The following is a 16,877-nucleotide window of genomic DNA, read 5'->3' on the forward strand; positions in this document are numbered from 1 at the left end:
TTTATTTATTTATTTATTTATTTATTTATTTATTTATTTATTTATTTATTTATTTATTTATTTATTTATTTATTTATTTATTTATTTATTTATTTATTTATTTATTTATTTATTTATTTATTTATTTATTTATTTATTTATTTATTTATTTATTTATTTATTTACAAGACTACCAGTCTCATTCGAGGGCATAGCAGGTGGGCGTACATAATGTGCATGCAAGAAGCGTGTTATTAGGCAGGCTTCCTTCATGAGGAAAAAAAAAGAACATATACACGCCTATGTTCTAACAACAGAACGCATGTACGTTGCAGTAACAATATTGCCTTAAACTATAAAATTCGCAACTATTCCTGAGGTTGAATACTCACATGCACGCTCCCTATAGACAGCAAATTATCGTTATAATAAAATCGGTCCATTCGAATCCTCGCTTTCTTCGATGTTTTTCTGCGGCTTCAACAACAGTGCAAGGAGTGCAATCATCGCCGGTTTCAATGAATTACCTCTTATAACTACAAAACAAGAAACACAGGTCACTGACCAAGTCAAAAACAAATTGACGTTTCGGGAGCGCTACGGCTCCCTTGTTCACAATCGTCAATTTGTTTTTGACTTGGTCAGTGACCTGTGTTTCTTGTTTTGTAGTATGCTACCTGACCAGACGGTATGCCGTCCAACCATCGACTTTACCTCTTATAACGAAGACAGTTTCTTGTCTCATGAACTTTGTTATAACAAGGGCTTGCTGTATACTTTCACGTTACGTTCCTTTTATGGCTCAAGTGTCGTACAACGTACAGAGACGTGATAAAGTTTTATATCAACTTTAGTCGGGAAACCTTTTTCGAAAAACATGCTAAGTTTGCGTTGTATGCATTTATATCTTTTCTGATCTCGCACTAAATTATTAGCCTCGCGCATTTTTGAAAATTGCTTCGTGCTACACAGTAAGCTACGCTAAGCGAATCGCAGGCAATTCAGTCGCAACACGGCTGTTTTCCTTTCTGCTTTGCCACTCTCTGATAGCTTCGTGCTCACACTCCCTCTCAAGGGACAATAAATCTTCCTCCCGTCGTGTGTTGACATGCCTTCCACCGAGACGCAAGGCGATTGCGTTGTTGTTCGCTAAGAAACCATGGCACTCACGCAGCGAAGTTTAAAAACGCATTCATCACTTAAGAACTTAGATCCGGGAGCCCACGTGGGCGAATAATTCACTGCTCGTCTGCAGCGCGACTTTCTGTTGCCTACGTAAAGGGGAAAAAATGGAAGGTATGTGTACATCGCACCATTTCGTTCGGAATGTCGGGCACGTAAACGCAACCAGATATCAAAATTGAGGGGACTTTGCAAAGAACGAAAATGGGCTCCTCTCTGCAGGGGCAGATAAAAAAAAGAGATATTCAAGCGATCGCTCAGTGCCAGCGACAGCTCTTTGTACGCGTTCACAATTACATGATATTCATGTGAAATTCTACCTATTTGCCAACTGCCTTTCTTACCGCCTCACCTGCTCGGAGCTTCGTCCCTTCGGTAGCACGTGACTAGGCAAAGGTCACACGACTGCTTCGCCTGCGCGTGATCGTTAAGCGCCGGCCAGGCCGTCTGTGCGTGTGCTTCAGCCCAAGCGAAGCACGTGACTAGGTGAGGTCTTAACGACTGCTTCGCCGGCGCTTGGTTCCTTAGTCTCAACCAACCCCTCCGGTGTTTTCTCGAAGGCGTGGTTTCTGGAGGCCGATTATGAGGACCCGATTTTGGGCAGCCGAATACACCAAGACACTTCCTACCCGCGGTTTATAGCACATCTATCTTAAGAAAATATGTCAGGTCATCCTGTTAAAGTTAAGAAGATTCCTGGAAGGTGGTTGTAAGCGTCGTTGTTGTGCAATAATAATCACAGATCAAGTCTCAAAACATCATTAAAAAGAAGCAACCGGGACGGGAGGCCAATGTCGTTGCAAGCGGCATATCATTAAAGGCGGGGGAGGATTTGTGCTGCATGCACCGGCCATGGGACCACAAAAAAAACTTGGAATAAAGTGGAGACGGGTTGCGTAAACGGCTGTAACCCACATTTAAATACACTAAATTTAAAACGAAATTGGCGCTCTTTGCCCTTGTTGGCCTTACGCCACAAAACCCCATCACCATCATCATGAGCAGCAGCAGCAGCATCATGAGCATCAACAACAACAACAACAACAACAGCCTATTTAGGTCCAGTGACGGACGAAGGCCTCTCCCATTGACCTGCAACCACTCCTATCCTGTGCTGCTCGGGTCTATCATTCACCCCAAAATTTCCTTATTTTGTCTCTCCATCGAGTTATTGGCCTTCCCCTCTTAGTCCCGTCCCTCCGTATCTACTGTTACCCTGGTGGTCCATCGGTTGTCATTTCGTCTAGCCACGTGGCCTGCCCAAAACCATTTCTTTTTCTTTATTTCCGCTATGATATCAACTGCGCGAGTTTGTTCCATTATCGAGGAAGCTCGCTTCCTGTCTTGTTTTACTCCTTTACTTTACTTTACTCATTACTTTAGATGTATTAAAATTTATTTGTAGCTCCATGGCCACGCTTTCGTATTGTAGTTCCTCAAGCAATTTTTGTAGCTGTTCTGCCGACTCACTGAGTAAGAGCATCTGGTCTGAAAACCTCAAATCACTCAAGTATTCTTCATTTATCCGTAATCGCGCGTTGTCCCAGTCACGCTTCTTAAATATCCCCTCTGGGAACGCTGTGAACAGTTTTGGCGAGATGGTATCTCCCTGTAGTACACGCTGTCTGATCAGCAACTTCTCGCTTTTCTTGTGAAGCATCATCTTAGATGTACATCCCTTATAGTGTCTATGAGTATTATGAAGGTCTCGTCTGTTCCCTGGTCTTTCAAAGTTTCCAGCACAACTGCGGTGTGTATTGAATCAAACGCTTTCTCATAGCCTACAAATGCAATTTAAAGGGGCTTACCAAACTCTGCGGATTTCTTTTATTACTTGATTGACGACATGGATATGGCCCATTGTTGAGTATCCTTTCCTAAACCCACAGAGTTTTCTATTACTTCATTGACGACAGGGCTGTGGTCCATTGCTGAGTATTCTTAGCCTGCCTTCTCTCTTGGTTGTTGAGAAACTAGCCTGCCACTTATGGGTTAGCTATTATTTCGGTAAACAGTCTGTAAACAACAGAGAGTGGGTTTATGGGTCTGTGATTCTCAGTATCTTTGGTATCTCCCTTCTTGTGAATCGAAATTATGTTGGTGTTTTTAGTGTAGCAAGCTTTTCCAGTACATTATCTCCTCCCTCATTTAAAAGATCCACGGTTATTCCGTCGTTCCTCGCAGCTTTTGCTCGCTTCACGCCTTTGATAGCCTTTTCAACTTCCTTTTTAGTTACTAGTGGAACATCGCAAGTTAAGCTTGTACGCTCAGTAGTGTACCCCGGCCCAACGTTGCTGGCGTACATTAGCCTGGTGTAGAATCGTTCTGCTACGTTACTTATCTGGTGCATGCTGTGCGTAATGTTGCCCTGCTCGTCCCTGAGTGCCTACATAGAATTTTTGCCGAGCTTCCACTTTGTTGCTTTTAAGCTTCCTCCTATTTTCAGCGTTTCCTCGATCGCGGCCGTGTTGCACGCACTAATATCGTTAATTTTACTTCTGTTAACCAGTTTCAACCGTTCTGCTAATTCAACTTGATTCGCCGTACTCGAAACTTCCGTGTCCTTGCGTTTCGCAATTATTTTTCTGAGTTAGTTTTCCCGTTTGTTTCCTACAAGTTGTTTCTATCACAGCTGCTGCTGATTCTGTGATTGCCGTTAACAACAACAACAACAACAACAACAATAACAACAACAACAACAATAATAATAATAATAATAATAATAATAATAATAATAATAATAATAATAATAATAATAATAATAATAATCAATCAATCAATCATTTATTTGCGTGCCCAGGAACAGCCGGGGAGGCCTTTGTGCTGGCGCACGGAAACAGAAACACACGAAACATAATGTACACATCTTTCAAATACAAAATAAAATACAAAATACAAAAAAACGAAAGGATAGCTTATGTTGAAGTAACGGAATGAAAGTCATTTAAGTGCATGAACTCAAGGATAAAAGACAAATGCAGAATAAGAAAAGTTGGCAGTTACGCCAATACAAACTCACAGACATGTTTGCGAAACAGAGTAGGGCAATCATTAAATATATCAAGGTAATCCGAGTACCGATTGTACGTGCATTGCAGTCGGAACACAGGGCACAAGACACGCAGACAATTGGGGTTGCAAAAGGTATCATGTTTCCTGGTCCACTTTTGCGGCGCATAAAGACGAACATGCTGTCCCTCATGAAAATGGACGTTGAGTTTTAATAGACGCCCTATTGAGTTCCTATAGAGTCAATAAAAAGTCAATTAAAACTCATCGCTTATAGACTGTGCTCGTTAAAAAGTCAACAAACTTCGTATTGCACAAACTCAACCAACATCTTATTGCCTTCAAGACACTGAGTTTTAATACACTTCATATTGCGTTTCTTTCGAGTAAACCAAATCTCCCATCTTAAAGACTACGGCCAATATAAAATCAATTAACTGTTTATTGCAAAAATGCAACATGAATTTTATTGCCTTCACTATATTGAGTTTTAACATACTCTGTATTGCCTTTCTATAGGGTCGATCGAACTCGTAATGTGTGGACTGTGGTCATTAGACAGGCCATAAACTTTTTATAACGAAGACGCAGTAAGCATCTTATTGCCTTCATTATGTTGAGTTTCAATAGACTCTGTATTGGGTTTCTATAGCCCACCCACGGAGGTCTGGTAGCTTATCGGTGCATATATGTGGGCTGCTATTGCGCCGCCTGCCCCGCCCCATCAACCAAGATCGCGCGATGGACGTCCCATCTCTACGTCTTGGGAGCACTTGGTAGCGGTGGCGCCTGGGATGGCGGACATCACCGCCGGACTGTTCTAGCCCCTGCAAAGCTCCTCTGTTAAAACTTGCCAGATAACCTAACTCACAGGCAACAGGATATCACGACTATACTCAATAAGAATTTTATACAAAGCTAATAGAGATATATTTATTAGACTCATCAGACATTCTGTTCAGACTTAGCTCATATGCAACAGGTTGTGATGACTGGGCACAATAAGAATTTTATAGAACTCTTATTGAGATAAATTTAATAGAAACCCGTCAGAAACTCTATTCAAAGCTGACTCACATAGAACAGGTTGTTACGACCATACTCAAACATACTTTTAAGAAAGCTAATGCAGGCAAATTTAACCAAAACTCATAAAAAAGTCTATTGAAACTTTATTCACACGCAACAGGATGTTACAACAATACTCAATAGGAATTTTATAAAAAATAATTGCCATAAATTTAATAAAAATCCGCCAGAAACTGTATTCAAACCTGACTCCCATGCAACAGGCTGTTGCGACTGTACTCAGTAAGAATTGCATAAAAAACTTATTTAATTTATTTTATAAAAACCCCGTAAGAAACTCATAAGGAACTACATTCAGAACCGATAAGGTCTACTGACTTGGCTCTATAGACTTTTAATAAAAACGCGGTGGCCAATTTGTAATGGAAACTCAATAGAAATATTCTATAGGATGTTGACAAAAAGTTTATAAAATTCTTTTGAGCAATCTCTATAACAAGTTTATTAAATCCTGGTAACCATGTTTATGAGGGTAAAGACGAACATGCTGTAGCAGCTCACCACAAGACACTATGCCGTGCATAATTTTAAAGAGGAAGAGAATATCAGCCTTGTTCCGCCTGGAAGTTAAGCATGATAGCGTCAATGAAGAGGGCGATCCAGGGTTATAATTACTACTATCGCCAAAGCGATGGTTGAAGATAGATATGAACTTATTTTGGACCCTTTCTACAAGCTTACGGTTTGTTTTGCTCGTGCTGTTCCAGACAACAGATGCATAATAATAATAATAATAATAATAATAATAATAATAATAATAATAATAATAATAATAATAATAATAATAATAATAATAATAATAATAATAATAATAATAATCTTTATTTGCGGAAACGACATTTCGTTTGTCCGTTAATATAAACGTCCATAAACTCCTAATTACGCCTAGTGCACTTTGAAAACAACCTCAATTTCAGATATGTCACTCATTTGGCCACCGATTCTGCTATGACCACCCCTCTCCCTCCCCCTGATCAGCTTCGCAACCATCCACAACGATTCACTGCGGTTGAAGAGGCGTGCGACTGGACGTCGAGTGTTCGCCTCTTGTATCTTGCATACTCGCATTAATCGTTTCTTTGCTCCTTTGCTCTTGACATCACCCTCTACTAAATGAACATAGGCGATCAAGGTGTACAACTAGGTGCTATCGTGATAAACTGAAATAGGAACAACGGAGCGCGTGGCTTTCAGTACATGCCTCGCATCCTGGCGACGGGCCGCGTATGCGCAGTACGAACAAGCTGCGAGAGTTCGTGTCCAACGTTGATATGGGAACACCCTCGTATTTCGATCGTCCGTTGGGCGCTAAGCACGAAATAAAAAATAAAGGAATATAGTTGCGTACACCGCTTTCAGTCATCGCAGCAACAAAGTTAAATGACGCTTGCGTGAGCGGGCGCCGAACGCGGTGGGAAGACAAACCAAAACGCCCACACGCCGAACGACGGTGTTTCCATATCAACGTTGGACACAAACTCTTGTAACTTGTTCGCACTGCGCATGCGCGGTCCGTCGCCAGGATGCACGGCATGTATTGAAAGCCACGCGCTCCGTTCGTATTTCAATTTATCACGATAGTACCGTGGTGAGCTCGCTTAGGGTGAACACGGGAGCGCGTGCCCGCGGGTACTATCTGAGCAGCCTACCGTAGGCTGTGGGAAGCATCACGCATGCGTGTCGAGCCAGAATTTGCTGTCAGCGCGCACATCGCCTCATCGGAGCGTCTGCTGTTTCAACGCGTTAGCGTTATTTGGCTCATTTTCCCATCCCCCAGTGGCTCTTAGCCGTCCGCTATCAGTCGTGCTCATCAGACGTCCACGGAAATACGTCACCGCTGCCACTCGGAAGCTACGACTGAGGCAGCAAGATTTGAGGGCTCCACCGAATCGTAATGTGGCGAACGGCAACTCAAGTTTGGGAAGGAGGACAATGAAACAACGGCGGATACGAAAGAAAGGACACGCGTTTGCAGCAGGCGCCGCGCCTGCGCGGCGAAGTTTGTTCTATGCCCATTCGGTGGTAGCATGCTCGACATTCACGATCACCAGCTGTGCGGGCAACTTACATAATCACACCAAAGCGTGTTTTCACCAGGGGATAAAAAAAAAACAAATTTCCGTTAATTCATCCGCCGAACCTACACGTGGGACACGAGGCGTGCCGTGTGGAAGTCTCCCGAATAATTTAGACCACCTTAGGGTCTTTAACGTGCGCTGAAATCTCGGCACAATGGTGTTTTTGGGAAAACAGGTGCCGCGGCCGAGAATCGAACCCGGGACCTTGTTCTCAGCAGCGCAACGCCTTACCCATTGAGCTACCGCGGCGTGTTTTCCACGGGAACTTCGGCCGGCACCAACATTGGGTGACCTAACTAAAGCAGGGGGAAAAGGATTTACGTCAGTCTCTCAGAAATCAAGGAAGGCATACATTATAAGCAGAAAAAAACTAAAATAAAGCCCACTATATAGATTCTAATCACATAGGTTTTCAAAATACTTTGCAATATTCCCACGGTTCTGTCTCCGCTGCAAGCTCGATTTAGCAGACGACAAATGGCGCCACGCGGCGGAATTAAAAAAAAACACCATAAAAATAAGTACGGATGTCTTCCAAGAGAACAGTCACGTGAGAATGCTCATCGTGGCTCTGGAGAAAGCGGTGGTGCCAAAATCACAACCGCTAAAAAAATATTTAACCAATCTTTAGCCCACAAAGAAAACACCCAACCAAGAGAAAAGCAAGAAAAAACAGAAGAAGAACCGATAAGGCTTATGCAGCCACTGATCATGAGCCGAATATTGCAGACGCTACGCTACCACAAATTAACCTGCACTAAAGAAAGGGAAAGAAACACCATCATTAGGACAGCATATGAGGCAGTCCTCAACCTCGCAATTTTGAATGTAAGACCAACTTACAACGTCTGGACCGCCAGGCTAACAGAATGGACATGCATAGACGGGTCCAGAAGAAAGGCAAGGCCATTTACTCGATGGAGGGATAAATTAAAAATATTCGGAGCAAAGAATGGACTCGAGAATCGCAGTACAGGAGCGGGTGAAGGTCAATGGAGGAGGCGTTCAGCATGCAGTCGTCCTGAATAGGATGTTAGTGATGATCATGATGAATATGTCCTCAACTTGTGTCTTCCTAACGCATTTCAAGAACGAGGCGAAACCACTCTCCGAGCACCAAGAGAGCCGATGGAAAAACAAACTGTGGGGGTAGTACATCGTATAGAAGACAGGCACCCATCCCCCGTTTGAGAAGAAACTGCTGCTAGCCATGATAGAGCAGTCACCGTCCCAGCGACTACGCGTAAAAACTCTCCTCTACCAAAACTATGGATCTAATGGTAAACAGGAAGAGGCGATATGGCAGGATCAAGGTCATTCGGGGAAAGTTCCAAAATCATGAGACCACCGCATACAACGACTCCGGGATGCCCGAAAGCACGAGGCTGCAATTTTAGTTTCTTGACTACTCTGGAAATCTTTGTGACTCCATGACCCTCCAACATACAGGAAGAAAGAAGTGGAGCCATCCTCTCGGCAATCCGAATAGCGGAAGTATCAAATTGAAGCGTAACATCATTACAGACTCTGCAGGCAGAATACCTAAGCGCTTCGGTAAGGTATTCTCATCCACAATGCAAAAAAGTTAACAACCTCACCTGGACACCCGGACACAATGGTCTGTAAGAGAACGACGCACTGACCAAGAGGACCACGAACTTACATACCGTGCTCCTTGTGACTACGACTACCATACTGCCCTTCTCGACAAACATTAGGAACGAATGCCTAGATAAGCCGGGGTGTGGAACCGACCCTATACATGGCCACCTGTAATTCTGTCCTTTACCCGGTACCCTATACAGTCAAGTATTGGAGTGTCGACAAACCCCCAGGTCCACCCCCCAACCCTTCCCCCTCTTACGAGCAGTGGGTGGCCTGCCTGAAAATCCGGACCCTGGGACCCAGCGCATACTGGTGGAAAGGGCGTGGACTGCAAGCCAATACCAGGGCATCCCTGACAAAAGCCTCCCCCCACAGGGCAGGTGCCCGAACAGCAGCACCAGCGCTCGTAAAAGGAACACTTATTCTTCCTCCTCCTATGCCTAGGAACACGATCTTTCCCCTGGCTACAACGAGGTTTCAATGCCGAAGAATCACAAACTCTGTGGACGAAAAACCAACACAAGTATCTGCAAATCTATGTGCGTTAAGGTGTTGGGTAAAAACTTGAAACTCGGCCAAAATCGGGAAACCTTCCACTCTTTTGCGCGCACCCTAGCCATGTCCAACGGTATGGTCAGGGGAAAACAACTCAAGCATAACCTATTCCCCTCCTTCAAGACATGGGGGGCAGCTTTGACCGGCTCGTTACCTCAAGATCAGCGCGAGCTGATGAGGAGTACAAGGGAAGGAGGTGCTGCATCTGGTGCCCTATATTCTTCAGTTTTTACCATTGAGCTTCCTGTCACCTCTTTACTCCGTTTTCCTAAACCACAACTATTTCTTCCTGAACAAAGATCTCTCTCTCTCTCTCTCTCTCTCTCTCTCTCTCTCTCTCTCTCTCTCTCTCTCTCTCTCTCTCTCTCTCTCTCTCTCTCTCTCTCTCTCTCTCTCTCTCTCTCTCTCTTCGTAAAAAGCAAATTATTCAGCCCCGCCTAAAAATCGCAGAATAAACAATTTGGCACACTGACACACTGACTCCTCCTGGCTCGAACTGACCAACACCTCGCATACTCAACCTTTTACGCTCACATTTAATCCACAGTAGTGGAGAGAGCTTTTGTCTTTCCTGGGCCACGGGGATTAAAAACTCTCGTTGCTAACCTTCCTCTCTTCGATTACCTTTAGTGCTCGAGAAGCATTGATCGGAAATGCAGCAACTGCGTACGGAAACACTCCGTGGGAGTCGAAGTATCGCTATCGTGCCTTACATCCTATAGGATAGAAACGTAGATGTCTCTGCAACTTTTTTCTGCTATGTTGCGCGTCGTCTGCCAACGGTGCCTCGCTTTGAACCTCGAATCCTTGATCCTTGTATGAACATGTATAATGAAAACCATAAAGGTGAGTTTTCACCGTAAATTGAAGTGAGGTTGCAGTGCCCGAGCTCACTTCAAGCTCTTAATTGATTTATGATAAAAATTGTGTGCACGTGTTCCTTCGGTTTCAGTGGCAATCACTTACAAAAAATAAAGTGCTGCTAAAATGAGCGTCGTTTTTTATCGAGTCTGCTTGAAGCAAGTTGGCGAGTTGCAATGGGTCGAACCGATTGCATTGCATTCAAGCTAATGAACCAAGAACCGCTCATTCAGAACATTCTTCTTGCGGATTGCAATTTCCCGTCATTTCCACAGCGGCCGATTGCTCCACCGCTACAAGCAAGATGAAGTTAGCAGACGACGCTCAGACGCTCCGATGACGCGATGCGTGCGCTGAAGGATTTCTTTCTCTATGCTGAAAGCATAGCTGGCATAGCCTCGCTCTACGCGCACAGAGCATGCGTGTTGCTTTGCGCATCCCACGGTAGGCTGCTCCGACAGTACCGGCGGCCACGCGCTCCGTGTTCACCCTAGCGAGCTCACCGCTGTACAACGAAACGAGGTGCAATCTCGTTTTGTTCTTCATTCGCCGTTGTACACCGTGGCCAGGCGGGTTTCCGTCTATTTCTAAACTTCATAGCCACCCCTTTCGGTATCGCACATATTGAGAGTTTCTGACAGGGACATCTTCCAATTTTTTTTGTGAATGAATGAATGGATAAATGGGGAGGGCATTCGAGTGCGCGCATGCCTGCGTGCTGGTGAATGGATCCCCATAGCAAAGTCAGCGCACATAATGTAGGAACTCCCAGCTGTAATGCACCCATCATAGAATATAGTTATATTCCTTAAAAGGACCGTAAAGGCATGCCTGTTTTTGCTTCTTCTTCTTTGCATGTTTGCTCTTCTGTTGTCATTCCGCAGAGTTTATTTTTGTCCGCAAGCTGGAGTCCCGACTAGCCCAAATCCGGAAGGATCTGCTCTTAATTCCTCACACCATCCCCCTCACTGCGAAAATATTGTGATTCCACATGTAAGCTAGGCTCTTGCTTATGTCGCTATTTTCATAGCTCTGAAATAATTAAGATATCTGAGATCGAAGTAAATTAAATTCCATTAGCACAACGCTGTTTCCATCCCTAACAGTGATTTGAGTTCTGTACGATAAAGTTAGATCTTACCGCCTTTGTGACAAAACTTGCTGGGTTTAATTTTTCACCTGGCTGCTTACAAAATATTCCGGTATTGATTAGTGTTGCGCCAGCGTAAACGGCACCTATAAAGTTCTTAGTTAGCAAAAACAACAACAAAAGGCCCAAGGAAATAAACAACGCGCCTTGAACTCAAAGTATATTTATACTGCCAACTCTGACTTGGTTCTGGCAGTGTACTATTCGAAACCCACTGTCGCGCCTGAGTAAATGGAGCGCTCCGGAACACAAACACACCCTCTTTGGGTAAACAAAGGCGAGATTGCGGCCCTTTGACCGCTGCGTGAACGGCCCTGCGGGTGCTATAGCGGTATTGCGTGAACTGCCCTGCTGGCAGTCGCGGCCTGGCTCGAGGGGCTTTGATAGCGCTCTGACCCGGGCATCAAATAGGCAGCGGTAAGCACCCTTTGTCACGAATACCCGACGGCGCTGTTTACGCTTCCCTAATACCTCGCTTGGGAACCAGCCTGATACAACAAACGCACTAATCAGCTACATTCTCGTGCTATTACATGATTGATATGTAACGTTAGTGTGATTTGTAAGGCAATGGCATTGCGGCTTGGTGACAAGTAAATTGATACCACTGCTACTGCTGCTTCTATTTTTCCCTCTGTGACTGTTTCTCTTCTAGCAAGCTTGGAGTACATCCGGTTAAATGAATTCGGGGAGACACTTAAAAGTGCTTGTTCGTGACATTGCGAAAGCCACCGAATGCTACGCATTAAAAATATATTGTTTCAATGGCCGATCCAAGTGCATGCGCTCGATCTCTACCGCATTCGGACGGTGTACGTGAAGATCGTAAGCCGTGCTCCTCTAAACGCGCAACCACATGCGACGTTTTGGTCGCGTTTGGAGACCGTCCGCGGCGACGCGCGTTCAGCGCGCGCCACCAAATACACAGCAGCGCGCTCGGAGTGCCGGTGTCTGCGCATCCCAAATTTTCGGTCCGTTTTCGGCGTCTGCGCCGGATGTTGCTATCCTCAATTTCCGGTCCCCCTCCGCACGCAACATGGCGGCTCTTTATTTGGCGGCTCTTTAGCACTTTATTTAATAGAACATCAATTTAACGTGTTTTGTTCGTTGAAGTTTTGATTATTCTTGAGTTTATTAGGAATGACTTAAACAGAACGATGCTGCCTTTACCAAAGTAAGTATGGTAACTTGGATCGGAGAAGCGCTCTTCGCGCGTCTCTTGTGGTTGCTCGCCCTCTCCAACGCCCGTTCCGCGTCGGCGCCAGGCACCGCAGACGGCCGCAAGACGCGACCAAAACGTTGCATGTGGTTTCGCCTTAAGACACATTTGCGTCTTTTAGACTGTAACAACCCTATAGGGCTCAAATCACAGTCAGGGTTCCCGGTGTAGCTATTTTAAACGCCGTCTATTTCTGAACAAAGAATTTCATCACAACGAAGGCGCTCGGGAGAATATTCCTCCCCCGAGCTTCCTGTTTGAGAGGCAAAAGCGATTTGATTGCCGTTTTTTTTTTTAATCAGAAAACGCCACCACAGAGGGCAGCACACTTACTATCTAGGCAGCCGTCGCCGTACTCTAGCGGTGGTGGGATGAGCACGCCGTCTAGGGACTCAGCCGAGTCACCCTCGCAGGCGCCGCTCCCAGTGCTGCCTCTCGCCAGGCGGCCACGGCACGAGGAGCCCAGGTCCGTACTGCCAGTCCCCGATGCGCTGTTCTCCACGCTGCTGCTGAAGGCCACGGAGTTTGCCATGGCCGCCGCTTGCTCAGATGCCTGGTACGGAGCAGAGAGCATGCGCGCGCACTGGTAGTAACACAGAACTGGCCATTTTTCTGCACTAGCTGATGCCTGCATGTTGGAAATATGAGTGTTACCCTTAGTTTGCCATAAGAGCATCGCGCGGTGGTTTGCGTACATACTGGGCGTCTACTATGCCACGGTGTGACCATTCAGGTATTTAAAACCGTTTGAAATAAATAAATAAATAAATAAATAAATAAATAAATAAATAAATAAATAAATAAATAAATAAATAAATAAATAAACATATTGTTTATTTATTAATTAATAATTAATATTAGTTTTCAGAAATAATCTGTAAAGGAAATACAAAATTTTAACTCCCTCTGCTGTATACGGTTTGCGTCGTGTCCACGACACATTCGAAGACCGAATTCGCGGACTTGAAATCCTAGACGTCCCACTGTACCACTGATGCTTCGCCCATCTACACGGTCTTTGGCGGTTGCTTCCGAGAGTACAAATACAGCCGACTTCCGCCATTTAAGGGAATCATCATAGTGGCATCTGTAGAGAAGTAGACACCGCGGATAGTGCAAGGTAGAACTAAAAGGGGAGGTGCGGTCGGTGCAACATGTAACTGAAACCGACTGTAGATGGAAGCTTTAGGGTCAGTGAAGCTGTTTGTCCCAATCTTCCCCTGTCACTTCTGGCATGCTGTTGTTTTCGTTTAAAATTACGTACCAACCGGTGTGTGTGTGCGAGATTTAGGCGTACGTTTAAGTTCCCCAGGTGTCAAATTAATCTGGAGCCCTCTACTATGGCGCGCCTCATTGCCTGCGTTGCGTCGGCGCGTTAAGCCCTACAATCAATCAATACGCCCAGCCGGCCAAAGTTTCAATTCTTCCCGTAATATGTAGCAGTTATTATAGGAAAGTCTAATTACACCGGAGAAATATACTCTGACGCCAAGAGCTAGTTTCGATGTTAGGGTTAGGCCAGCGGAATAAGCCAAGCGACTCTGGCTGCACCCATTGGTGGTCGTCGCACCATACAGATTCATACAGTAATAACTAGAGGGGAAACTGGCGCTAGTGTCAACGCGAACGCCGAGGCGGCGTTTACGCTTCTATGGGGATGATGGGTAGTTCTGGGACCGGATTGCGTAGGATCGAAGCGGGCCTATGGCTGCGCAAATTGTATTTTTTTGACAAGAAAACTCTTATTGTCTGGATCGTCGTTTACAAATTACATGGTGAACAAAAAAGTTGGTGACCAAAAATTGGTTTTGTATGAAATAAAACGGAGCGTTTAAATACAAAGCAGACGGGGAGTCGACGCGGTTTGTGGAGTAGGTTTGCCATTTTCCTCCAACTACAGCAGGACGCGGACTCCTTTAAAAAATATTTGTAAAAGTTTCGGCGCTCGCAGTTTTTAATACAAAAATAGTTTTCCGCTCCTAAAAAAGAACCGATTGCCTTTAGAGAAGTTATTCTAGCCGGACTTAGTGACATTCATCAAGCCGCCGATACTGCTGGTCTACGCCGTAGAAGCCGGCGTTCGCACGAAAAGTGTGGTTGTTCCTAACAGTTCGCAACTGTCGTCAGCTTCGAAAATACATTGCTCTTCGGAATGAGAAGCGCAGAAGCTCCTAATTCGCAGGCAACTTCGCCGCATACAGCGCCGTCATTTGTGTTTTCGTGCTACCCTAGCTGTACCGGCAATGAATTCATAACCCACCCGGTTCGCAACTATAGTTACAAAACATTTCCACTCGGGGCGGCGTTAGTGCGCGTGCGGCAATCAGTTCAAGGAGAAACGCATTTATGAACGCTTCTTCCAACATAGGAAAATGCGTTCATGCAGGTTCAAAACGAAAACGAAACTGGCTGCACGATTCAATCCATAATAACTTCCGCAAGCCATCGAGTGCCAATCTGAATCCATAACTACCCATCACGCCCACCGCGGCGGAAGATCGCAGCGCCACATTCCTCTGTAGTTGTTATTGTATGAAACTCTATGCGGTGCACGACGGTCTAAGGATATTATCACCACAATTTGCTAGGGGAAATAAACTAAAAAAATATCAGACGATCTGATGGAAATTCGTTCCAGTTGCGCAAGGAGGAGGAGGAGGAATATGCTTTCATTATTGCGTGAGCAATAGATGGAGCTTTTTGGCAGAGTTTTCACGTCGACCTGTCCACAGAGCGAGAAACAGAAGAGCGCAGAAAGAGAGAGTGGGAAGAGCGCGTGGAAAGCGTTACCGTCGCAACGCTGGCGACATTGCCAGAGAGACGACTAGTCAAAGTGCAGGTCGCCCCCTGCTTCTGCCGAGGCGCCGGTTCAGTAACACGACGTCTCGACGGGCCTCTTGACTTCCGTCACCGCTTGTACGGGTTGTAAAATGGAGTGAGCAACCAGCGCAGGGTGATAGAAGAGGAAGGGACGGGAATGACGGTGACGAATTGTCGGTACTGGTAGACAACAAGGAGAGCGACAGGCAGCCAATGCTGCTGCTAAAACGAGCAGGTACGTGTGGCCACTGAAACGGTTAGGGCGTTGAGAAAGTTAAGCACGGTGTACGCGGGACATGCGAGGGTCGCCGCGCGTTGCAGTCTTCAGGAGCAAGAGGAATTGGGCGTGCTCACCGGGCGGAGTCTCACGTTCGTGGGGGAGAAGGACGAGGTGCGCACGCATTCCCAAAGATCCAACAATGGATCTTCAGTTAATTTTTCTAGCAGCATTGCACGTGGTGGGTGGAGACCTTGGTCCAGGACCCTGGTTGACTTTGCTGCCGTCCGCACCCATTCACGAGCCGTAGATGGATTTCAAGCTTGAGCTGGTCAGTCTTAATATCCCACTGCTCGTATCTGGAGTTGGGTATTGTATCAATCGCTGTGTTCCGTTGACAGGCCTACACCATGTGGTAAAATGTGGCGGTCTCTCCACAGTGTGCGCACGTGACGGTGTAAAGTGTGGGACAAATGGCGTGTAAGCAGGTGGGGTGTAACAAAGTGCTCCTGTGAACTTGTCGGGGCACCACCTCCAGCTCATTCGCCGGAGAAATGTGGCCTCGTGGGTATGCGCCTTGCGGGAGTCTATAGGGTTGGGTGATATGTAAGTATGTAAGTAGCAGTTGGTCAACCCTCTGCTGATTGTCTCGTGGGGCCCGTCTGGATAGTGTTTGAGTACTCGTGTGGGTGACTAAGTTTCCATGAACGGAGACTGGAGTGAAGGGGTGCTCAAACGAAGGAAAACTTTCGCTTGGGTGGCTGTTGTCGGAGAAGTTTGAGTACTCGTGTGGGTGACTAAGTTTCCATGAACAGAGACTGGAGTGAAGGGGTGCTCAAACGAAGGAAAACTTTCCCTTGGGTGGCTGTTGTCGGAGAAGTTTGAATGCGGTCGTGGAGAGTCTTCCGTTGATGAACGCCTCTTACAAATTTGCGATCGTGGTAGTAGCGTCGATGTGCCCAAATGAGCAGTGCTACGGCCGCTTCTTATCCGCTCGTCAAGTGGTAGTGTGTAGGAGAGTCAGGCTCCATATGGCCTTTTTTAATGTTGCGAACCCCACGGCCGTTGTGGCATTCGCACGAGCGCAGTTTGCCGCGTCCGTGTAGACCACTT

General features: G+C 45.7%; 1 protein-coding gene across 1 annotated transcript in view; it reads right to left on the minus strand.

The window, feature by feature from the left end:
* Positions 1 to 16,877, minus strand: part of LOC144154981 (uncharacterized) — a 491,283-nt gene that overhangs the window by 127,354 nt on the left and 347,052 nt on the right. Inside the window, exon 3 of the mRNA XM_077686145.1 lies at positions 13,061 to 13,280. Within this exon, the coding sequence (XP_077542271.1) occupies positions 13,061 to 13,280 (220 nt within the window). The remainder of the gene's footprint in view (positions 1 to 13,060; positions 13,281 to 16,877) is intronic.

Source organism: Haemaphysalis longicornis, unplaced genomic scaffold (assembly GCF_048455015.1).
Source record: "Haemaphysalis longicornis isolate Haplotype H1 unplaced genomic scaffold, Haemaphysalis longicornis Haplotype H1 scaffold_1, whole genome shotgun sequence".
In the NCBI taxonomy this organism is placed as follows: Eukaryota; Metazoa; Arthropoda; class Arachnida; order Ixodida; family Ixodidae; genus Haemaphysalis; species Haemaphysalis longicornis.